This window comes from Chaetura pelagica, unplaced genomic scaffold, assembly GCF_000747805.2.
Source record: "Chaetura pelagica isolate M959 unplaced genomic scaffold, ChaPel_1.0 scaffold119, whole genome shotgun sequence".
NCBI lineage: Eukaryota > Metazoa > Chordata > Aves > Apodiformes > Apodidae > Chaetura > Chaetura pelagica.
In genome coordinates this window covers 1,340,260-1,365,522 of record NW_009954406.1, presented here as the reverse complement: position 1 = coordinate 1,365,522, position 25,263 = coordinate 1,340,260, and the positions used below count along the sequence as shown (strand labels likewise).

General features: G+C 38.8%; 1 protein-coding gene across 1 annotated transcript; it reads left to right on the top strand.

Annotated features, from left to right (window-relative positions):
• The first annotated feature begins 209 nt into the window (after positions 1-209).
• On the top strand, positions 210-3,368 carry KCNA4 (potassium voltage-gated channel, shaker-related subfamily, member 4). The gene has a single exon (XM_010004245.1). The coding sequence runs from the start codon at positions 210-212 to the stop codon at positions 2,196-2,198; it is 1,989 nt and encodes a 662-aa protein (XP_010002547.1). The 3' UTR covers positions 2,199-3,368.
• The last annotated feature ends 21,895 nt before the right edge of the window (positions 3,369-25,263 follow it).

Genomic DNA, 25,263 nt, shown 5'->3' with positions numbered 1-25,263 from the left:
GACAATAAGAAGATGCAGATCTGTGGTTTTCCAAAACATAGATGCAGTATTAAAACTCTGTTGCCCTGCTCTACATCCAAGGGACTGTCCTCCAAATGCAAATGGCTTTGAACTTTCTAGAGTGAAAGTTAGAGTGACACTGAAAATAAAACCTTTTTGCATTAAGTGATTAAAAAAAAAGAAAAAAAAGAAAAAAAAACAGTATCAAAATGGAGGTTGCAATGGTGAGTGCAGATAGCTCTGGGTGCAACAGCCACATGCCCTATGGCTATGCAGCCCAAGCTCGGGCCCGAGAGAGAGAGCGGCTGGCACAGTCGAGAGCCGCAGCAGCTGCGGCCGTGGCAGCAGCCACAGCAGCAGTAGAAGGTGGGGCAGCAGGGGGAGGTGGGCCATACCACCACTACCATCAGGAGCAGAGTCGAGGTGCCTCCTCCTCGCGTGGTGGGAACGCGTCACGCAGCAGCGTGTCCCGCCGCCAGGGTGGTAAGAGGCGGAAGAAAGGGAAAAAGAGGAGCCACCACTTGGGAAGTAGGGAGTGTGGGGCCTCCTTCCCCTGTTCTGAGCTGCTGCCTCTCAGCGGTTCCGAAGAGAGAATACTGAAGGACTTGAGTGAGGAGGAAGAGGAGGATGAAGACGAGGAGGAAGACGATGAGGAAGAAGGAAAGCTCTACTACAGTGATGACTATGGGGAGGATGAGTTTTCCTACTCGGACCAGCCACCGGATGATGGTGGAGGCCCTGGGGGTTACAGCTCTGTTCGCTACAGTGAGTACGAGTGTTGTGAACGTGTAGTAATCAACGTGTCGGGACTGCGGTTTGAGACCCAACTGAAGACTTTAGCTCAGTTCCCGGAGACGTTGCTGGGTGACCCAGCGAAGCGAGGCAGATACTTTGACCCTCTCAGGAATGAATACTTCTTTGATAGGAACCGACCCAGCTTTGATGCCATCCTGTACTACTACCAGAGTGGCGGTCGGCTGAAGAGGCCAGTCAATGTACCCTTTGACATCTTCAGTGAGGAGGTGAAATTCTACCAGCTTGGGGAGGAGGCCATGCTCAAGTTTAGGGAGGACGAAGGGTTTGTCAAAGAGGAAGAGGACAGAGCTTTGCCGGAGAATGAATTCAAGAAGCAGGTTTGGCTGCTGTTTGAGTACCCGGAGAGCTCCAGTCCAGCCAGAGGCATTGCCATTGTCTCTGTCTTGGTCATCTTGATCTCTATCGTCATCTTTTGTCTGGAGACTTTGCCAGAGTTCAGAGATGACAAAGAATTCCTCGTGTCCCTGAGTTTAGGGAAGGGGCTTTCCAATGAGTCACTTCACTTGGATGCTGGGGAGCACACCATCTTCAATGACCCTTTTTTCATTGTAGAGACAGTATGCATCATTTGGTTCTCCTTTGAGTTTACAGTGCGCTGCTTTGCATGTCCAAGCAAAGCACAGTTCTTCAAGAACATCATGAACATCATAGACATTGTCTCCATCTTGCCTTACTTCATCACTCTGGGCACTGACTTGGCGCAGGAACAGGGCAGTAATGGTCAACAGGCCATGTCTTTTGCCATCCTGAGGATCATCCGTCTCGTCAGGGTGTTTCGCATCTTCAAGCTCTCCAGGCACTCCAAGGGTTTGCAGATCCTGGGTCATACGCTCAGGGCCAGCATGAGGGAACTTGGCCTCCTCATATTTTTTCTTTTTATCGGAGTAATTTTGTTTTCCAGTGCTGTTTACTTCGCAGAAGCTGATGAGCCTGCCACCCATTTTCAAAGCATCCCAGATGCCTTTTGGTGGGCTGTAGTGACCATGACTACAGTCGGTTATGGGGATATGAAACCCATAACTGTGGGTGGGAAAATAGTTGGGTCCCTGTGTGCCATTGCGGGAGTGTTAACCATTGCTTTACCAGTGCCAGTGATTGTCTCCAATTTTAACTATTTCTACCACAGAGAGACTGAGAATGAAGAACAAACTCAGCTGATGCAAAATGCAGTCAGCTGCCCTTACCTCCCAACAAATTTACTGAAGAAATTTAGAAGCTCATCGTCTTCATCCACAGAGGATAAATCAGAATATTTGGAGATGGAAGAAGGAGTTAAAGAATCTCTTTGTGTAAAGGAGAAAAAAAGTCAGGACACGGGGAATAGCAGTGAGTCAGAGAAGAAAAACTGTGTAAATTCGAATTCTGTGGAAACTGATGTGTAATTTTGAACGTTTCCAAATATGTTTATGCATTAAAGAGTGCAGTGAAAATAATGAAATATGCAAACAACAGTCCACAGCATATAGTAGTATGCCATTTAATGGTTAAATACAAATAAAAAGCATTGCTAAACTTGTATTACATATCAAGTAAGTGGTATAACTTGAGGAAGTGATTGCTAGATCTGATATAATTTCAGACTTTATATTTTTATTAGAATGCAAGTGTTTTGCACATGAGGCTGAAAAATTTATTAAATCCAAGTCAGTTTTAAAGTGGGTGCATGAACTGTCGACATCACTAATAACAGCTCTGTGGTAAAAGTTGGCATTCAGAGGTATTTACTATGTAAGAAGCAATGAAGTTTGGTAGTCATGTATCTATTTATCAATGCTTTAATAGCAGCTACCATGAATCATTGGATACCATAGTAATTGTTTTTCAAATGGTAAATTTATTGTAAAAAAGATATTCTGCAGAAGATAGATCTAATTTTTTTTTTTCTTGAAATATATAATGCTTGTTTTTAACTGGAAATTTACTTTGAAAAGGCTGCTGACCCTCCAGAAATTGTTTATTTTTATAACTGTCTTTGGAGGCATGGCAGCATTTGTTGTCTAATAATGAAAGAAATGAAGTAAGAGAATCATTTAACCTGGTCTGACTGCAAAGGCAAAATGACTGGAATGCTTTTTTGCACTACTTTATATGCTGGAGATATATTGAAAGAGACTTCATACTGTGAATGTTTACTAATGTAATAGTTCAATGACAATCATTGGAAGAGTGAATTTTGCATCATATTTTCTTGTTTCTTTTTTCTTTATGTGATGCTGATGGTGAAACAGCTAACATTACATTAATTCCATACTCTTTTTAATTATCTGTGATCTGGAAAAGGATTGTGAAGTAAAATTTTATAATCAAAATGATTTGAAATCAGTGTTTCCTACTGATGCCATCAAGAAATACCAACGTAATTTGTATCTTTTTCCTGGTTAATTTAACATTCAGAGTCTATGATGAGTACATGCATTTTGTCAGTACTGAAGAAATTTAATGTATGGGAGGAGAAAATAGCAGTAATGAGACACTCAGTTGTTACAGTACTGACAATTGAGAATTGCTAACTTTTAACATGCTATTATTGGTGCTGCATTTTCCCTTAATTACAGCTTTCACCCATGTGTATTTGAAGCAACATTTAAGATCCAAAATAGGCATCCTGGGATACAAGATGAACATACTGGGTCCCATGCAATCCTTGAGAAAAGATTTCATGATTTCTTTTCACCAGTTCTTAGGCCAGCTGTATTTTACTGTGCATTAAAAACTTCCACTGCCCTTCCTAGGAGGTGAAGGTAGGTAAAGATGAGCTGACCTACGGTACATTGCACGTTCCAGAATGAAATAGGTAAAGATATTGCTGCGGACAAAATACAGAGTAGATTCAGAACAGGCATTTTTATTTTTTCATACTTCTGATTACCTAGAGGAGGCACAATTAAATTGGAATTGTTTTTGAGGAGGCACTATGGAACATTCCAGATGATAAAACTTGAACCAAATTGGCATATGCACTTTAAGGGCTGGGATGGGTCATTGTGAAGAGAAAAAGAGGCTTATCAACACTGCCGAATTAAAGTAGTTTTGCAATATTGACTTAAAGCTGAGTAGTGGGTTTTATGCAGGGGGAGAGAACTGGGTAGTGACTGACTTCTGGAGCTGAAAAGTGACCATTAAAAGCAGTTGGAATTGGACATCGATGACATTATGCACAACCTATCAGTTAGCCATTGTTTGCCCTCTGAAGCATCCAGTGGTACTGAAGACAGCCACAGACAGGTTTTTCTTTCATGATTTATTTCTGACTTCATGGATTTTCTGTGAATCACCTCTTTGAAAAGTTTCTCTGCTTGTCCTCTTTTGCACTGCAAGAAGAACTAATAAAAACCAAGACACACAAAAGACTGTGGTGTGCTGAGCCCTGGTTCAAAACTTGTATTTAAATGTCTGTTTCCTGATTTAAAATCTTAGAGCAGACTTCACTATATTTATGATGTGAAGCATTAAACAAATCTCCTTTTCAGTGCGGTGACATTAATTCTAAGTATGTTGTGAATGAGACAACTCAGTAATTTTATACATAGGCATTTGCCAAAATTAAATTTTGAATTTTGTTGTAGCTCACCTGAGTTAAATGTACTAAATGCTTTTTTTACAGGGGCAATATCAGCAGTGAGGGTGAGCATTCTGTAAAATCTGGTAAAAATCCATAACTGAAAGTGTTCCTTTAACGCTAATAGTTAATGATGTGGGGAGTATAAAGGTTCTCATGTAAGCAAGCGTGCTGGTAGGTCTGTGTAATACCAGGGATCATCTAATACTAGGGACCATGGGAAGTACGTGAGAGTAAAAGAAATACTAACTAGGTAAATAAAGAACTTAGAGAAAATGAGTAGTACATGTTTGCAGTATTGATTGGTTGAAAGAGAAGGTGGCTCATAAGAGTTGGACTTTTAGATCTCAGATGGGAATACGGAAGGAAATTCTTTGAGTAACTAAGAATATGGTCACGTTTTGGACCTGGACCTCAGCATAAGGTAACTGCCTGAGTAGTTACTCAGCTTCTCCAGCAAGTCATCCAGCTATTCTGCTACCAGAACACAACCTTCTCATTTAGAACAAGTGTGGCAGTGCCTACATTGTGCTGTGCTCAGAGCAGTACGTTACTTTCTGAAAGAAAAGATCTTGCTGTAGGACCTGGTAGCAGTTGGCAGAGCACCATTTGGAGTGGGGCAGCCCTATGTACTGCAGCAATGTGGAGACATGTCCTGAGGTAAGACTGGAGCCTGCTCTGCCTCCTGCAGTGTGTAAACCTGGCTACTTTGTCAGTATAAAGAAGAATTACTGTGGTTTAATGTTAGGTTGTGCTATCAGCTGGGCGGACCAATCTGAACCACAGAACTGTACAATCTGGAATGGAAGCAAATACCTTTAACTTGGGCTGGTTTATAATTTGATTATTTGTCTGTCCATTGATCCAGTCAGTTACAAGGCAGCTTGGAAATGCCAAGTCCTATCACTAACATGCAAAAACCAAGTGCTTAACAAGAAACAGAAATTTCCATGAAGTATTACTTCAGTTGAAATTCTTTGCCAGAGAAACTCTGTATTTGGGCAGTTATGTCTCCCAATTACTACTGCTGCTTCTGTCAGAGCTGTCCTGGTGTTACTGGATACTGACAATTCTCAGAAAAATAATTTTATTGTCAGTTGGGCATTTTACATTTTAAATTGAAGTGCTGAAATGTATTCCTGATGTAACTGACGTGAATGGAGTTACATTAGGGATCATTTTAGTGCTACTAATGTAGTACAGATGATTTCACAGTGACATACATTTCAGCTAAAAATAATGCAAAATGAGAGATTTCAGGTTCACTTGCAGTGGTGAAAAAAAATTGGAGGAGTTCCATTAGAATTCATGAAATCACAGCAGCATCAATCAGATTTTGGATAAAGGCTGATACTTAACCACATACTGACACTTAAAGAAATTCACAAGTTTTATAGGAAACTGAAGTACCAATGCCTGAATCATAAGAAGAGAGTTTTGCCAGCTGAAGTATTTGGTTTAATGCTTGACTTCAGAGATCTATAATTTTTTTTCTTTATTGCAGTCATGGAGTTTTTTGAAGTTACATTGATTCCTTGGAAATTTCACCCTAGATGCTGAAACTTACATAAAAAGAAGTGGTGCGTCATCCCATTAGGGAGTTCTTGGTGAAGTTTGTTAGTGTTCAGCTAAGCTTTCTGAGCATGATTCCACAAGAGTCCAATTCCATTTGATGGAAAGTGTAATCTATATGTTTGTATTTGAAGGAAAATTCTTCTGCTTACATCTGTGTTATAGAGGCCATTTCTGTGACATCTGTGTAATGCAGAGGAAGTCTGGGAGATCGAGGGAGTGAAAAAACCCACTGCCAGCACTATTACTTCTAATTCATGTCAGTGTTCCTAGTGTTTGGGGACAATCGTCGTTATGGATTTCTTGTAGTAATAAAAACTGGGATTTGAGTGTGTTTTCCATCAGTAAAACTTCTCCTATAGCTTTGGAATGTGAAAATGATTTTGCGTAATACTGGGGTGCAAAGATTTTGGGATCAGGCTATAATGTTGAATAAAATATTGTTACCTTGTAGCTCCTGACATGGAAAAAAAGCTCCTGTCAAGTATGCCTTCAAGTCTTGAGAGGCATTTGACTTGATGAAAAATCATTGCTAAACTACTCAAGAATATGGAATATTTCCTATTTGTATAAATGTAGGAAAAAAGCACTATGAAAAACCAGCAAAATATCGAAGTCTGGTCCATGTGTAACTAGATGGTGGGAAGTCCCTGCCCAGCACTGAAAAATGAAATGTGTCTTTCTGGTGATCCTAGCCTCATAAAGCTAATTGTAAGTAGAAATTAATTTTTAGCATAAGCTTTACACTTTATTGATGGTCCTCAAATTAAATATGAACTATCCATGGTGCTCTAGAATATGTCAGTAGCTTCCTGAAACAATTTCTTACTTGTTCCATGTTAATTCTAACAGGTCTATTTTTTTTTAATTAATTGGCAGGAGACAGTAATAAATTGAAAAAATATTTCAAGATAAGAAACCTGTAATATTCAGCATGTAAGTTACATATTTTTGTTATCATTAAATAAACCTAAATGGCAATCTGGAACACGTGTAGAAAAGGGACAGGATATGGATTTTCCTGTTGCTGTAACAGAATGATCAAATGCTTCTGATTTTGCAGAAAATAAGGTCTAGTTTACAGGCTTAACATGTTTGTGCACTTCTTTTTGAAACAAATGCTTTTAGGAAAACTGGCAATTTTTAAAAAATGAACATTCCTTCATTTTCACAGAGATCATCTAATGTGGAAAGTATGATTGACAAATTTATACTGGGCTAATGTGCATAAATGTTTCGTGCCTGGCAACTAGGTAAACCCACAAAACTTCTCATGTTGCTACCATGCTTCCTGTGTATTCAGAACTCTGATGACATTAATTCTGAAGGAAAATTCATTAAAGCATTAGGTACTGAGATGGTTGAATTAATTTTTATTTGTAATACACTTCTGTAAAATGATAATGTTCCTTTAGACCTTTTTCTGCAACAGGTTCATTGGGAAATAGACACATAAGTATATAACAAGGAAAGAAGAGAAAAATCTGATAAAATATTCTAATTGAGGGAAAGTAGGTAAGTAAAAACTTTCCTTTTTTTCCTGTACTTGTGCATTTGTGGTATTGCCATTGAAAACAAATTTGGGGCCAGCTGGCTGAACAAATCTGCACCTGCAGGACAGGTGCTTCATGCGTTGTGTCTGGTCCAGGCACTCGGTGGCCGCTGCTGCAGCTGCTTCTGCTGCGTCGTGCAACTGGGAAGAGAATCGTGATGCCCGGCAGTACCCCATGGGGCAGGAGAGGGTGCTGTGATGTTTTTATCTGGTCTGGTAAATGCATGCTCCTACCACAACTATCCTACCTGAGTGAAAATCAGTTTTTAAGAGAGTTGCTCAGAAATGCCATGTAACACTTTTAGACAGGAAAGTCACTGAGCCTCCAGCCTGCTGGTTCCTCAGCTACAGAGGGACTTGGGTCCACATTCACAAAACATGTTTTTAGGCACCTGACTTCCATTTGCTTCATTAGGAACTGGGTTGCAAAATGTTTCCTGAATCTGGGACCAAATGGTTTGCTTAGAGTCTAGAGGAAGTCTGTGGTGGAGCAGGTTTCTCAAGCGTCACAGCAATTCCCAAAGGAGTGTAGGAACTAACAGCACATATCCAAGATAGGTTTGGACTTTGTTTTGTTTTAAATCTCTTCCAGTGTTCCTGGGGCATTTATGTTGAGAGTAGGGAGGAGGATTGATAGATTCAGCGAGGGATGTCAAAGGTGTCTTGAATTTTAGATGGATTTATTTATTTTTTTTCCTGTTCTTAGCAGTCAGAATAAACTGAGGGTTTGCCTTTTTTAAAAAAAATAATGATTTAATCCTAACCCTTGTTACACAAGCCATTTCAGTGGCAGAACATACACTGACTCTGAAATGGTCATCCTGGACAATGACGGTAGCTTTGAATTCAGAAAAAAACCCGAGCCATTCAGTATCACTGCTGTTCTTTTAATTTGCTTTAAGTGTCTTGGCTTCGAGTCCAATGCTCTTGCACTGAAATAACCTAAAATTTCTCGCATCGATAGCAGGCAGTGCTTTACCTGGTGTTGCAGTACATGGCAACTGAGAAGACAATTGCTTGTCCTTGTTTGTGTTTATATTGATCTGTTGGCAATGATGCAGACTTACACCGTAGGGCAGGGGTGCTCCTGGGTGCTTCACTGCATGTTTGTCTGCATCACTGGGTGAGCAGCATCCCACAGCATGCTTTGGAAAGAAATCCAACCACATGCACGAGGAGACAGCATTCCCTTTTCTCCTGTGCCTTGCACACTTGAAGGACAAGGCCTGCTTGATGTGCTGTAGCTTCAACCTTGCTTCTCACTTCTGTTCCATTTACATCAGGGCAAGTTTGTTTTCAGTCAGAGCCTGTGGTATCTGTCCTTTATGTGGTTTATCCACTATGTGAATGAAGTTTAATATCTGCCTTTTGTTGTCTCCCTGTCAGTACAGCTTTGTAATGAATTCAGGGTGTCACTCAGTGACAGTTTCTTCTTGCACAGTGGAGCCTGAATAGCACAGTGAGCCTGGATACAGAACACTGCAGAGGACTGTTGATGTGAAAGAAAGGTACCATTTGTTTTTCTGTCCAAATACAATAAAATATATCGGTTTTGCAAGGAGTTACACATTCCACAGACTGTACATTTCAGGGTAAATAACTTGTCTTTCATTAATGGGCTTGTACTTTTAAGGTGCCCTCAGTTTGCCCTGAATTGATGAGGAATTTAAGACAATGAATATTTTTCAGGTCTCAAGCTTGAAGGAAGATTCAAAATGGCAAGGTGCTATTCTAAAGCAGAAATCATGCATGTTTTTCAGAGTAATGAAGGGTAAGGCAGAGTAGCTTTTCTGGTAGTCTTTCTTAAATTTAGCTGCAGGTATACATACTGAGAAAAACATGGTTTCATCACAGGGAGGGGGTAGAAAAGATTTTTCTTTGCCTATTTAAAGGGTATCATCATATTTTACTCTGTGCCAAATTGCAAGCTCAGATAAATGTTTTTCTAGCCAGAATCTGTCCTGCAGCAGAGAGAGTACAATGAGAGGTATTTTTTAGCAATTTATAATTCAGGATTTAGTTCTGTGTACCTTTATTTCTATTAGTTACTTACAAGCAGTTATTATTCAGCACTTATGGATCACAAAATTAAAGACAAAAATGCCATAAGGGTTTCAGCAAAAGAGAGGAACAGAAAGATTTAATGTTTCTGAGCATCGTCTAAGAGGAATTGTTATTTTGGTACCTTTTAATTCCTGAACATCTGCTCTAATAAATGATATGATGATTCAATAGAGTAGAAGGCAAAAATGTTTTCTCTGGCTAGTAAAATATTTTTTGTTACTCATATCTTAATGGAAGATTAGCATTTTTCCTGGCTTTGCAATGTGTAGAAACTATGAAAAGACAATAGTAAGCAGAAATGGCACTGATTTGTTGCTCTTTGGCCTATTTTGCAATAAAATATTGCAACAGTGATACTGCACCACTCAGTTCAAGTGAAATGGAGTGACTGTAAAGAAATTTAATTCTAAATTGATGCAGAAAAAGTCCATTTTAAATTTTCTCATTTTTGGGCACTGAGAAGTTCAGAGTTTCAGACCACTAGCTGTTTTTGAAATTTTCTTTGGTTGCTTGACTGATTTTGTTTCTTTGGGAGGAAAGGACAAGTTATATTTTAGCCTTTTTGATTTCTGTGAGTTTCTGTAGTTTTGAGCTATACTTAATAGAGGAGACCAGAGAATCCACAATGTTTTCAAGCGTAGTCTTGGTTGTATTGGCATATAAAACAATGTATGTGATTCAAAAGGTTTGCTTAATAGTCAGGCATCAAAGCATTCTCTAAAGAAATACTCCTGATCCTTTTTACTTTGGTTCTGTGGCTGAAAATCTTTTCTTGGTGTCAGACTAACACTGAAAAAGCACATAGCATGAATGGCAATTGGACGTGGTAAAAGAATCATTAAGACCCATGGTGGGGGACACCCCAAGGGAAGCTGCAGAGGGACTTTAAGGACTATTAGAGCATTCTGGGCTCTGGCAAAAACCTTGCGTTTGCTGGTAACCGTATTTATTAGGTCTAGGTCTGTTCTGCTAAGATGCAGTTGTGGCTCTTGGTTTGTATTGCTCCAGCCAAAATTGAAAACATAAATTGTTCAGAGCCTTAAACACTGAGCTTTTCCCTACTCTGGATTTTTGGCTTTCAAGTATCACCAGGTCTTATTTTTTTCAGCATTATGTTGCTAGCTTTGTTGATGCCCATACATCTACAATTATTCTCCTAAGCTGTGTTGCTGCTTGATTTTTACAGACAGTTTACTTGTTCTGATAGGCCAGAATGTCTTTAAAAGGCAAAGCTAGTTTGCAGCTGTTGAATAGATGGGTCCCAAAGATGCTTTTGTTGCTGGGAAACTGGGAATTAATCAATGTTCTCATTTGGACTGACATCTAGAAGGGTGTTAAAAAGCCATGTGCAGTACTTTTTAATCTTTTGAACAAGACGGTTGGGTGTTTTTGCTGTGATTTCAGTAGCTTGTATCACTGTTGGATCTGTAGCAAGTGTTGGTATTAGATAAACATGCTCAGGCATAGGAAATACCTAGCAATTTTTATCTTGTGGGTATAAGAAGGTATCTTTATCTCTGGTACTAACATTTTATGATAATAGTTGAAATACTTGAGAAAGTGTCTAAAAAATGAGTACTTTTAACTCCAAATCTAGTTTTCCTTCCAAAAACAACTGCTGGCTTCGTATGAACTTATTTAATGAAAAAATGCTGGGGTGATGTTTTTCACTTACTCTGTCTGCCAAAGGTGGGAGGTGACCTGTGTTGCTTGTGTATAGTTGTATTTGTAGAACATGAAGAGTTGTTGAAAAGGAGATTGGACCTGGAATGCCATAGTTTTCAAGAAAGCCAGAGTGGTTGGGTAATACTTACTCACACAGATGGAAAACCACGCACATTTGAGAAGCATATTTTTTTGACAGAGCAGGAGTTTTCATGGGACCTATAGACTTAAAATTGCTGGAGAATTCCAGAGTCCCTGTGAGAAAAAAACCCAATGTTTGAGTTGTGAGGATTGCAAAGCAAAACTCCACCTCCTTCCTAAGACTTGCTTCTTCACAGAGCCTTCAAGCACCCTCGTCACCTCTCCAGCCCTCTGGGAGTCCCAGGGAAGAATAATCATAAGCTATGAAAATATGAAGGTGAAGGAAAGCAACTGTTCCAAATTGTGTGGATTAAACAAAATGTGCAATCATATACTGCAGTGCCTTCCTGCATCTTCGCCTTTCTTTGAACCCCCAGTGTTTAGTGGAGTGCTGTCTCTGGCTCTTTTACTCTAATGACCGCTTGGTGTTTGTGGCTTTTTGAGGTAAATGAGTCTGAGCAGATTCAGGAACTAAGTCCAGAATGACAGAAAACTTTTGAAGTTCAATCTACTGTGATCAAAGTTAAGTTTTTTGTTATTTTTTCAGTAACTACCATTAAGAATGTTGTTAATTAGAGAGGTTCACAGCTGCCTCCAAAGGCAGATCTATTATGATATCCTTCCAGCCTTTGAATTGTTATATCTGGAACCTTCCTGTTTCTGATGAGTGGTATTTTACATTGTAAAGGATTAAAAGCTTTATCCCATTTGGAAGTGATTTTTCATAAACAGGCAGTTTGCATCCTGTAACTGCATGCTGTTAGGGCAGGGCTGCAGTGGTTTGTATGTCAGTGGTACACAGCCCATAGAAAGAAGGTCTACAGCAGAAGCTGCACTTTCAATGAATTGCAAGAGCTGCCTGGTGATGCCATTTGCAGTTTGCTGCTTCAGCAGGAGCAGCTGCTCAGCTCCAACAGAAAGACGTGCTGATGCATTGCTCCAAGTCTGTGTGCTGTCTTGCTCACACACTGTGCAAGAACAAAAGCTCAGGTGTGTTTCTGAAGATGATACAGTTAGTATCAAAGACTATATTTTTTCACAGTGATAATGAGTTTCAGAAACTTGGCAAAAATGCATTTAGAAGCCAGGATTAAGGAGAACTCTCCAGGAATTACTCTGCTTCTGGGATAATCCATGGTGTTTCAGACTGTGGGGAAGCTTTGTTCTTTCTGAAAGTTCAGTCACATCTTTTTCCTGTTAGATTTATGGATGTGGTCTTGTCTGAAATCACTGACAGTGGATCATGTTTCTGTTTCTCTAGATACATAACACATTCTTACGTAGAAATAGGCATTGCAGGCAGGACGTTACATTCTGCAGGATTGAGAACCTTGTTTACAAAGATCTGAAGTTCTGCAGCATTTTGCAGCACCTGATCCTGAAAAGTCAGAAACAACAGAGACATACAGGAATCTAAATTTCAGAGCTTGGCCTCATCTCTGTGTTTAACATTCCTCTTCATTTAATATATACAAAGAACAGAAAAAGTTTTGATTTTTTAGTCCAGTGCAACACCACCCCTTCCCCCACCTATCCCCCTTAGATTAATTCTCGTTTGGATTCACTTTTTGTTTCCTTACTGTTGAGAATGTTGCAGACAGCAAGGTTTGGTAGTCTAATTCTAATACAGTGAGACTAAGATAATAGAGGAGAAGAACTTGTTACTTTCTTACTGTTTGCTCTACAGACATTATTCTTAGAAATGATGTGTAAAGTACAGCTCAGAAGCGGATTTATTAGGACTATGTGTATATAAAATGCCCCTAAGCAATGAAAGCCTTAGGTTGTGTAGTCAGATCTTTACATAAGAAATTGTTTTACTTAATAACAAGGATCTGAATGCATTTGACACTACCTGAGTTACATATTTTCTCTAGACATGAAGGGCTGAAGGAAATTGTATTTTACAACTTTTGGCAAGTTTGGTTTAATTGCATTCCTACCTATTTTTCTGTTCTAGAGATTTTACATAGTTGATATTTTAGGCTGACTAGATTTTTTTTATATGAGGCTACTTGTTAAGAAAAGGACAAAACAGTCCTTTTCCAGTGGCATTTTTTTGTTTCATGAAAATATTGATGTATTTTTCTTATCAGATGTGATATTTTTCCCCACCAGATGTCACGCAAATAAGCCATAATTATTCAGGCACATACTCAGTGTACTGGAGTGTAGGGAAGCTGCTCAAGGACTGGGAAATGCTTGCTGAATGCTGTACTTGTATAAACAGAGCATTTACTTGTTCCAAACTACCTACAGTTATTTCTGGTTTGCAATTTACATACTCGGCAATATTTCCAGCCTCTATAAAGAAGGTATTGTATTAAATGAAGATAATGCTGAGTTGTAATGTAGTTAAATTCACCAGTTTCTCATACTACTTGCTAATTTCTTCTGCCTCTGTTAACTTCATGCTGAATTTTTCCATTTTAAAAAATAAATGCAGAGTTTTAAAGCTTTATTCTCCAAAAGCAAATTATTTGAACATGAACAGCCTGAGTTTTGAGACTTCCATATTTATCACTGCTTTGTATGCTGTGCCTCACTGAAAACCTCTTGGTGTACTGGCCATCATCAACATAAAATATTACATGGTATTGTAAATCAAATTATCAAAAGAGAGTTTGTGATTTAGATTGTAAAATCCTGTGATAATATCCATGAGGTTTCATTCATAATCTCTCTGTTGGTATTATACAAGGCCTGTACTCCTGAGGAGCTGCAGAGATCAGGAGTCTACTTGGGCATGCTCTCCTGTTGCTCCTGAATCCACTCAGTCTTTCCTGCTTTCTTCTGCAGAGACTCTGGACTTGTGGAAGAGACGGGTGCTGGGAGAATGAGCTACCCCCACTTACACGTGACTTTAAAGAGCAAGGGATTTTGTTTTTTTGTCACTTAACAGCCAGCTCTGCCAGGAATGTATGAACAACAATATGGTTTGTCCTAAAAGGATTTGAGTAAGTAATTGCCAGGCATTTTTCTCAGAGAGACTAAAGGAAGCTCTGACTCCATGAGTGACACTCCAGATGAGGACTCCTCCCTTCTTTACCTAGAACTTTGTCTTCCTAGTTCAAAATTATTATCTCTTACCACAACCCCTGAGGGATTTCTTGAGGGTTGCTTCTTTTCAGTCTGTATCAGCCTGCATTTTTAACCAAATTGTCTTTGGGTAGCAAAGAGCTGATCATTGGAGATACATTTCTGTGGGGTAGGTTTATTTTCTTTTAAAGCATTGGAGGGAGAGGTAACATTCTGTTGTCAGTAAAATCAACTAGTGGGATATCAGTGTTCTTAAGTATATGTGACCTAATAAGAAAAATCAGTAACTAACCATGGCAGTGTAATTTTAGCAGAGAACAAATTACATTGGGTATATTCAGTTTCTTTTACAGTAAACCAGTAAGAATATCATTACTAATCTTTATCAGGTGTCATTTATTTAACTGCATAGCAAAATGAGTAGTCAAAGAATATAAATAGCCTCAAGAGCAATTGTAAAATGAATAGCTGAAATCTGACTTGGAAAATTATGACAGCATAAGAATTAATTCAGTATCTTACTAAAGCTTTCTAGATAGAGAACCTCTTTCTAGTTTTCTTTCTAGGCAGTGTTCTGTTCTGATTCTCTTGCTGTGATGCCATTTTTGTGAGGACTGCAGAGAAATGCAGATACACCACAAAAATTACTTTAATGAGGCACAAGGGAAAAAAATCCCACAAGATTTTGAGATTTTTGTTATTGCAATATTTTTAATTTTCTGTCTTAAATACTTGTCTTATAATGACTGACAAAAATCATTCTAATTATGAAAAGCAATATCAAGCTTTAGTGCATTCTCATTAGTGCTCTCACTAATGTGTTCTGCTTGGGAACTGATGAGGCAAGATGGCTTAAATATGTAGTTCATTATTATTATGGATAGTTTCTAAATGTACTGGATTATTTTGCTTAGTGCTGCAAACTGAAATTCTGTTCAGAATAATACAGTGGTTTATAGTGATGTTTATCTAGTTACACAAATTTCAGCCTTGAAATAAGTTGCAAAATAAGTTCCAGGAAATGTTAATACTCCTGAACAGACTTCTGGGTGAAAGATAGTCTATTAGGTAGTCTGTTTCCAAGGGAAATGTAGTTTCTTTGTGTCTAAATGGGAGAAGCTGCTGGTCATCCTGAGTTAGCCATTACATTATTTAAAATTAGAGATTGCATTTTACAGATTAGATTTTTGTATGAATAGAGACTCACAGACTAAGTGTATCTTTTACTGGGAGACTTAGAGAAAATGTAAATAGTGTAAATGCAACCTGTGACTAAAGATTGTTACTGGAGGTTAGATTTTAGAGAAAAAATTCCGGATTGATTAAAGAAAATCTCAGTGCCCCATTTTTCATGCTGGAAGATGTCTTCTGGTAGTCAAGCTCTAGCTTGTGAATTCAGTTTTTATTCTGACTAAAGAATTGAGTTATTATCATAATTGCTGGAGTAATGACAGATTGATAGATATAATGACAAATAGTTTATCATTAGTAACTTCTTAGTCAGAACTGCAGCTTCTTCTTTACCCCTCTGGAAGATGTTTCCATTTAATGGAAGTAATGCTGCAGTACTTGATACTGGATGCTGAATTAGTTTGTACATGTAAAGTCCAACACATGTAAAGTTTTTTTCTATATTTGTGTATTTCTGAGCATCACAAAGATTAACTATAGTTTCTTTCTACCATAACCTACTCTTTGCTATACTTTTTTATTAAAAATAAAATCAAATCTGTGCATTAATGTTCATTCATGGATGTTGGGAAATATGGGCTGTAGTTTGTCTTCCATCACTTTTTTATGGCACATCACTTTATCCAGATACTTAATGCAATAGGAATCAATGTGCTTTATTTTTTGCCCATGTGTATAATAGCAAATATTGATGACTAATGTGCTTGGTGAAGTGTCCTCTCAGGAGAGCAGCCTTTTGATGTGTGGTTTGCTGGGCTTGGCTCAGTTTCACACTGAGCTCTTCAGTTATTGAGGAGGAGCGTTGGGGAAGTAGGTGGTAGAAGCTGGAAGTGGAAGGGTGACCCCAGGAGCAAGAAATTCAGAACCTTGTGAATTTATTTCAAAATGCTATTTGTGTAGTACTTTGAAAGAAATATGCATACATGAGAGCAGAGCAATTCACTGTGGTCAGCCACAGATCCAGTCTTTACTCTGAAATGCGTGTGAATTTAAAACAGTTAGAGAAACATACAGGACAATTCAAAATAATGTTAGAGCACAAGGGCTCCTGAATGTTTTTGATTGGCGTAAGAACTACTTTTATAAGTTTGCTCCGAGGAGGAAGTTGATGCACCTGCCTTAAATTTGTGGGTCTGGTTTAGGCAATACAGGCTAAATGGAAAGAAATACGATTTCTTAAATTAAACTGTTGTCTTTTGGCAATAGGTTTAAATATTACACTGCATTAACAGTAAGAAATGTTATTTCATCAATGGCAGCTAATGAACTGTATTAATTATACATATTTTAGTATTTCAGACACTCTTGAGCTCTGTCAGTCATTTCTGAGTGAGAACTTAGTGCTGAGTCCATGTGGGGATAGATGTTGTGAGGAAGTTGTAGAGACTTACTCCTTCCTTTTTTTCTGTGCCTTCTTACGCCATTTGGTGAGTTGTTTTTCTCAAACTAAGCCAGACCAGTGTTTTTTCCTGCTTGTTGGGAGTTTTAGTGCTGGCGTGCTCTGACCAGTTGGTGAAACAGTCATTCTTCTTTAGGTCTTTGTGTCTGAATGACCACTAATTGGCAAGTTCATCACTTTTATAGTTTTCCTGAGTAACCAGGCCAATTATGGCTTTTAGGGACACTGGCTGTTAGTGTTTGGGTGGCTTCCAAGTCGCTCAGTATTGCTACGGGCTATTAAAAATGGAAATTTGCCCTGTCTGTGTTTGATACTTGGAGATGCCATTCTGAGGGCTGCTTTGCAGTGCCGGAGCCTCTGTGAGGAGGCACATCTGTGGCTTCGGCCAGTTGCCTTCAGCATGGCAGCAAGGTGGATGCTGAGTGCTCAAGGAGGTGATGGCACCTGCTGTGTCAGCCAGTGAAGGCAGTCACTGTTGCAGCAAAAAGGACAGATTAAATTTTCAAAGTTTCCTCTGGGCTTGAGGATCAAAGGTGTTTTGAAAGGAAACATAGTGATTCAGCAAAGCCTCTCAAACTCACAGCTATGTCTTGAGGCTCACATTGGTGGGCTATAACACTACAGAGTGTTAGTGGTGAATTTTCATTTAAATACTTTAAGAGCAAATGAGAATTTTTCTTGCTAACTCATTAAAGGTTGATTTGAGCTCAGTTTTGTGTGCTTTTGGCTCAGATTCAACGGTGAAAAGTTTCAAAGATCAACTTTTTAATTTAGACAATGTCTTCTTGGCTAGACCAGTGAAGCAGTAGAATGAGTGAAAGAATGAATGTTTGCAATACTAATTTACAAGAGAAAGATTGATTATAAAAGTTATTTTTATGAGCTCCCTGAGCTCCTTTAAAATTGATGAATAAAGATTCCATTAATTGAGAAGAGCTAAGAGCAGTGCTGAAGAAGTGACTTGAGAATAAAGAAAAAGGCATGCAGAACTGAAGAATTAACAAGAGGAAAATACAGAAAAAACTTTTGGAGAACTGGAGAATGTAGAGCAAATTATAGGAGAATCGTAGCAATGGAGGAGCCACATAACATAGATGGAGCTAGAAAACATGAGGTGTTTATTTTTGGCCTTCTGATTTTATAGGATATGCTTGAACATTGTTTGTTACCTCAACTTGAAGACCCTCTTGCAGTTTATTCCTCTCTCTTGCCTCTGACACATCCTCTTTACCTCCTTCTTGATGTGTTCCGGTGTTTTTTGGGAGATTGATGTTGTTCCCTCCAGACTCTGGTAGAAATCTGATCATGTCTCATGGGATGAGTTTTCTCATCTGTTCCTTACAGACACCTTGCAGTTTCTCCCTAAACTTGGGAATGTCTCAACAACGTGACTACAGCTGGGGAAATAGGCCACCAAAAAATGCCACCAATATTTAATTACCTGAATTTTTAAGCAGTCTTTGGTGGTATTTGTCCCCTTGATTTTCCTGAAAAAGCTGACACTGGGTTTTCAAATATCCATTTTTCTTTGAATTAAATATTTTTAAGAAGTGCTGTGATGTTTTATGCTGTGGAAACACACTTAACTGGAGATGGCTGCGGACAGAACTGGGTCCAGTTAGCTTATGTCTGTCTCTGAAAGCCTTTCCTACTTAGGCATGGTATGTTCCCTTGGGGAAAAATTCTCTTCTGCACAGTGTCTGTGTAACTGAAATTAGAGTTTTTCCATTTGTATCAAGTTTCTTCAGATTTTATAAACACCAGCTTCAGCAGTTACTCTAGTTGCTTTGAAATCGACTGCTATGCTCTTGAAAAAGACTACACTGTCCAGAAAATCCTAACCATTTTTTATTCTCTTTGATTGTCACTGTTTGTAGCCAGCTATCTATAAATATTTTTTTGGTTTTGAAGCAACTTCAGCCCAGTATTAAATCATATCAAAACTGATGCTACCCACTGAATGTTTTTTTATTATTGTCTACCAGTTCCAATAAATATTATTCTTGGGCTGTCTCTGGTACTGGAGCAGAATATAATGGGGAGCAGTAAAATGGCTAAAAAATTGGTTGGCTTTTTTGGTGTAGTAGTTATTAATTTCCATTCATGGTGGGTCTGTGCCAGTTTGTTAGAATGAGTGAGGACATGCTGTTCTTACGTTTCTGTATGTTACACAGAGCTCCCTGATGGATACAGGCTTGGCTCTGTGCCTGGATACTGTGTAGTTTACCACGTTGAGATTTTGCAGCGTGTTGCTGTCAGTGTTGGAGCTGAGCTCTCATCCCTGCTGTGAATCTCGCTGCTCTCAGTCAATGGGGAGAATTACAGCTCTCATGGACTTAAAAGCATTGTTCTGACAAGTTAAAATGTTGTGCTTGATTTTATCAAGGAAAATAAATAGATATTTCAAAGTGCCCTTTTAATAAAGGATCATGGTCTTGAGCTATCAGCTGGCATAAATTGGCACTACTCTGTTTGCCTGAGTGGAGTTAAATGAACACGTACCAGCCTACCTAAGAATCAAGCAAAGACTGAGTATTTAATCATGAGCCAAAGACAAATGAATGTAAAAGCCCTGATTTCTAACATTTGTATCTTTAGAAGGGACTAATATAATGGCTTGGCAAATAAAGACTGTTTCTGGTTGTTCAGAATTAAATTCCCAAAAATGCTGCCTTCAGTATTCTTGTAGATGTGATGCACCGATCCCACATTGCATCTCCTTTGACACCCCACATACTACCCAGATGATTTGGAATCTCTTAGAAAATCAAGACATGGATTTAAAGACAGCACAAGATTTCCCCTTCCTCTGAGGCCTGTGTTCTGCATTCAGCCCTTTGCTGAAGAAGAAACCCCCTGAGAGCACCAGCTCAGGGATGTCACCCTGGCAGACATTTTGGCCGAAGCCATTCAATAATGATGCCTTTGGAGCACTGTCCCTTAGGCATGTTATGCCAATAAGGTTTTCTGCTTTGAAATATTTTCACTTTGATGTCAGACTAATTTTCCTAATGCCGTTGGTTACTAATAATGATTTCCTGACATGAGTGCTTTAGAAGGTGCAGCAATGCTGGATTCTGACCCCCACAGTATCAGCACTTCCAGCTTTACTAAAGGTGCTCCACCATGAGCTGCTGGGCTGCTCTCCCTGCCTCAAATACCATGGTTATGTGAAACTTTCAGATGCCTGATTTTTACTGAGGTGATGTGCTTGTGTTATACAGACTTTTAGATCTAATAAGTCCAGGTAAATAAAGCAGCTGGCTAAAATGAAGTTGTGATTCTCTGATAGGGCTGATATAACAGTATTGTTTCACAATATGTGTTACAGTGGTCAGTGCAGTTAGAACAAATAAAAGGACTCTTAAGGAGCAGCAGTTTTTTCAGTCTGCCACAGAAACATGATCATTCATGGGTTTTTTATTTGTGGTGTTTTTGTTTGTTTGTTTGTTTTTTCCTTGTAGGAGGTGTAATAATTGTTCCCTGAGAATTTGGTAGCAGAGGGGGGCTTCTTGCTGTTTATTTTTGTAACATTCCTCTGTAGCACTGATGGATGATGGGTAGTGCCTCCAATGCAAGTAAATAATTTTTCAGCTATGTTCTGTCTTCTCATCCTTCAATTCAGGGCTAAGTGAGCCTGTTTTACTTAATAATTGGGATAAGCTAAAAGCATGCATTTAGTAACTTATAAAAGCTAGGCAGGAAGAGGTAAACTACTGTATCCTGATTTTGCTGTATCATGTGCTTAGTCCCTAACTGTCAACTGCATTAGTACATATCAGGAGCAATTCTGTTAAAGACAGTGGCATTGTGACTCTGAGGAAATGTGATGCTAAGTGTGAGGTGAGAATAAGGTCCATTCAAACTGTGAATAAGTGATTTTTTTTGTCAGATGAAGAAATACTTTTCAAGTAAGCCTTTCTGAATTGGGTCATGTGGTAAAGATATATATAAATAACACATAATGTGCAAGTTGGTATTAGCACAGAGCAACTTCTTTACCATTAATGTCAGCTTGAGAGATTAATGAGGAGACACTCTCACAGCTTAGCAGGGTGTGAGGGAGCTCTGTGTTGATTCTGCATGTGCATGTCGAGGTGCTGGAGTGAGGACAGAGGAGGGCAATGAGGCTGGTGAAGGGCCTAGAGAATAAATCTTACGAAGAATGCTTGAAGGAGCTGGGAATGTTTAGTTTGAGGAAGAGGAGGCTGAGGGGAGACCTCATCACTCTCTACCAACTACCTGAAAGATCATTGCAGCGAGGTTGCTGCTGGTCTTTTCGCAGGTGACAGAATAAGAGGGAAAGGCTTCAAGCTGCAACAGGGGAGCTTTAGACTGGACATTAGGAAAAATTTTTCACAGAAAGAGTGGTTAGACACTGGAACAGGCTGCCCAGGGAGGTGGTTGAGTCACCATCCCTGGATGTGTTTAAGGGTCGTTTGGATGTGTTAGTGGATATGGTTTAGGGGAGAACTTTGTAGAGTAGGGATGATGGTTGGACTTGGTGATCCCAAGGGTCTTTTCCAACCTGAGTAGTTCTATGATTCTATATCAGAAAGACTTGCTTCTGGTTTGTAATGGGAAAATGTCATCCCAAAGTAGGTCTTTGAAATACCTACCTGTGTGTGAAATCGGAGAGAACACCGCGTGGAGCCTGTAGGGGAGTAAAAATCCCCTTTTGCCAATTCTGAGGAAGGTCTCAGAAAAATGTTGTTGCCACCTGTGAAAGCGGGAATGTGTGTGAGCGAGCAGATCATCCTTCCACACAGGAGGGTGGAGGTGATTAGCAGGAGAGCATGGGTTACTACAATATCTTTCTAGTCCATAGGTCCTTAGTGATTGTGGTGCAGCCCAAGCAGAGCTGTGCAGCAGGTACAGACACTGCTGGTCAGACAACTTTCAGCAAAATCTGGAAGGCAGGAAGCCACTTTCAGGGTGTGAAACTAAACTTACATTCAAAAATAAATGTGACTGTGTTTTCAAGGTCAGCTTTTTTAAACTTCACAGCCTGGAATGCCAAGCTCTCAATACAAACTAAAAGGAGAAAAATGCATGTCTAAGAACAAATATGATAGAGCCTCTTACATTAAAAACAATACATTTTAATAGTCAGCTATGCTTCCTCTTCCCACTAATTTAAAGTGTGGTATGCAAGCTTAATTCTAGACTGTACTAGCATACAGCTCCTGTCCTAGCAATTTCCTCTGTAGTTTATTTTTGGGGGCAATATTTTTTAACATATTAGCTATCAGGCTGGAATTGCTATGGTCAAATAAGCAAACTGTGCACTACAGTATATAATATGATATTGCTGCCACAGCATAAAGCAGAGTTGCTGTATCCAGCCATTACTCTTCCACTATAAAGAAGATAGCAGCTGTGGTGGAAAAAGTACTTAAAAGCTGTGCTTTGAAGTTTAACTCACCAGTTAGAAAGAAACAAAATGTTGATGGTTGACAGAAGAAATACGGTATTTATGTACAACAAGAAGGAGACTATTCCCTCTTCTTATGTGTATTTGTCATAAAGAAATAGAAGTTTTTAGTTCTTAGCACTGAATTTTTAACAGTTTAAGGATAAATGTTGACCCTGGCTAAGGGAAGGGGAACAGCTCTTTTCCAGGCAGCACTGGCTGTGGTGATGCAGCATGGTGCTTGTTCCCTCCTGGTGCTTGTTCCCTCCTGGTGCTTGTTCCCTCCTGGTGCTTGTTCCCTCCTGGTGCTTGTTACAGAACAGCTTGAAACAGTGGCACTGGAAAGTGAGATTTATCCTCAGTTGTCTTTAAGTGATGTAACCATCAAAGACAAATTAGGTCAGCATATTTAACTGTTTTATCAGTGAACATGATGCCAAGAACTTTCTACAGTCCAGTTGTTCATGAGAAGTGCCTGTATTTTCTAGCAGCATAGACAACAATTAAGACCAGATTTTACTTGTATTTACACCAGAGAATAACTCAGTAGAATTCAATTAACTCAGAACATAACTACACCTAATACATACTAGATTGCATTTAGCTTTATGCAAATAGATCATGGAGGTGGATAACTGAAAGCTTTTGCCTTTTCTGTCTCTGAGCCAGGATAATGTACAGACTCTGTCCTTGTAATCAGGAAAGCAATGAGTGCTCCAGGCTAGTGACTGCACAGCATTACCCTTCTATAGAATACCCAGCATCACTAGACAGAATTTTGTTTGGAGGTTCTTATGCAGCACTGACCATGAGGGCTTTTAAATCACCTGGCTTTAAACTGTGGATTGCATTGTCAACATTTTTGTCAATGAAACTAAACCAATAATACATTTCAGTGCATCTTATTTTGTATCTCTTATTGAACAATGTTAAGACCAAACACTTTTAAAAAAATTTTGTATCATGCCTGCATGAAACTTCCTGATACTGCTTCCATACATATGACTAATAATTAATTTAAGCTGCATTGGCTAATTAAAAGAAAATGGAACAAAACTTTAATCAAATCAGTTCAGTTGGAAGCATAAATTAAGGAAGCCCATGGATTTCATTGAGTGAAAAATGTTCTTTTCTGTCTATAACTGCCACTTTCAGAAGCTTTCTATTTCTCAGCAGCTCACTGGTCTGGAATGACTTGGTAGAAGAAGCCAGTTCTAAAGATCAGGATTGAGTTAATCAAATCGTGGACTGAACATAATCCTGTGATGAAATGTAAGTGCAGTTGTGCCTCAGGATTCTGTTTGCTTGAGGGATCTTACCAACTTGGATCCACTGGCAAGAATGAAATAAATTGTGCAACTCCTGTTTCAGTGGACCAACATTAATTTAGTTTGCTGACCAGTGTTTTGTTGTTTTCATTAATAACTTTCCTAAATAAAATAATTCAGAGAATTTTTCTGCTAAAATCCTGGTAGAAATTAGTGTTGATAGTTTACTAACAGTGGATATCAGCATTACCTTTACTGCTGTGCCTGGCCCTATTTATGAATGTAATTCCTATATATTTCACTCATGCTAGAAGAATAGAGGTAAATTTTCAAAGCTGCAGTGAGTTGGTCTCCATTTTTGAATTTAGGATGGCAGTTTTTGTTGACTCCTGCTTGTGTGAATAAAGGGAATTTATGTAGCCTTGGTGTTTAGCTTTCCATTGAAGTGAGTTTTTCATCACAAGACAAGCTGCCTGTCATCTGTTCAGAGCAGCCTGCCAGCAAATTATTTCCTTGACATCTTGAGAGTCAATATCTTTCTGACATGCCCAGCAGATTTAAGAGATCTAGTTCTTTGCTTAAGCGAACAGTGGGTTAATTCATTAGAGATAAAATATATATCCTAGTAAAAGCTGAAACCTGAGCACATCCATGCTCTGCTGTTAAGGAATCTATCCATCCCTCAGACCACAAGCCTTATAGGTGGCTTTAAAGGGAGGAATGTTTTTGTTGATATAATGACAAAGATGTCAGTATATATTGGAAAGTTACCACTAGTGCCAAGAAGGTATAGTGAAGAACCTCACTCAGACCTGAAAGGATTCTTTTGCCATGCCTGGTCTAAAAGTTCCCTTAGTATTTTTCCTTATTCTACCTCAGTATTTTAGTTTTAATAAGTAGTTATAATTTTTTTAGGCCATATTGCAAAATCATAAATAAATATAAAAGCTTTAACACAACTTTGGAAATCAAATAATGCAAGGGAAAGGCAATGATCTGAGCCTTAGACACTTCATTTAGGCTGCTGAAGTTTTTATTGTGAAGTTACCTTCTACACCCTTGGACAATTTTTTTTTTATTAATTTATTTCATTGAAAATTGTCAGTGTGTCCATATGGCTTTAATGTTAGGGTTTTGACTAAACATTATCTGTGATATGCATTCTTTACTGAGAGCTTCATTTGCAATTTAAATTGAACTTTTGAAACGGTTGTTCCTGGAGTCATTCTGCATAAGGTTAGAGAGGAAAACTAGGAAGCCCACCCAATACCATCAGTCCACCAGTGATTTTGTATAACCAGGGTTTGTAGCTATGGGACTGATCTGGTGTGATTTTGGACCATGTAAACTTAAAACTTGTGCAGTCTGTTTGATATTTGTAATGCTGACTGTTTTAATATATTCAAAGACAAATTAAGGCTATTTGTGATGAAATTCAGTATCCTTGCTTCACAGATTAATGACTAGAAAATACCTTGGCTCCTCAGGTTAAGATTCTTCCCTTAGTTTTATCAGTGCAGCCCTACAAACAGAGGCAGGACTTATATAAAGTAGATCGATGCTGATAACCCACAGAGGTATTTA

Coding starts and splice junctions, on each gene's coding strand:
- KCNA4 (XM_010004245.1), top strand. CDS start 210: ATGGAGGTTGCAATGGTGAGTGCAGATAGCTCTGGGTGCAACAGCCAC.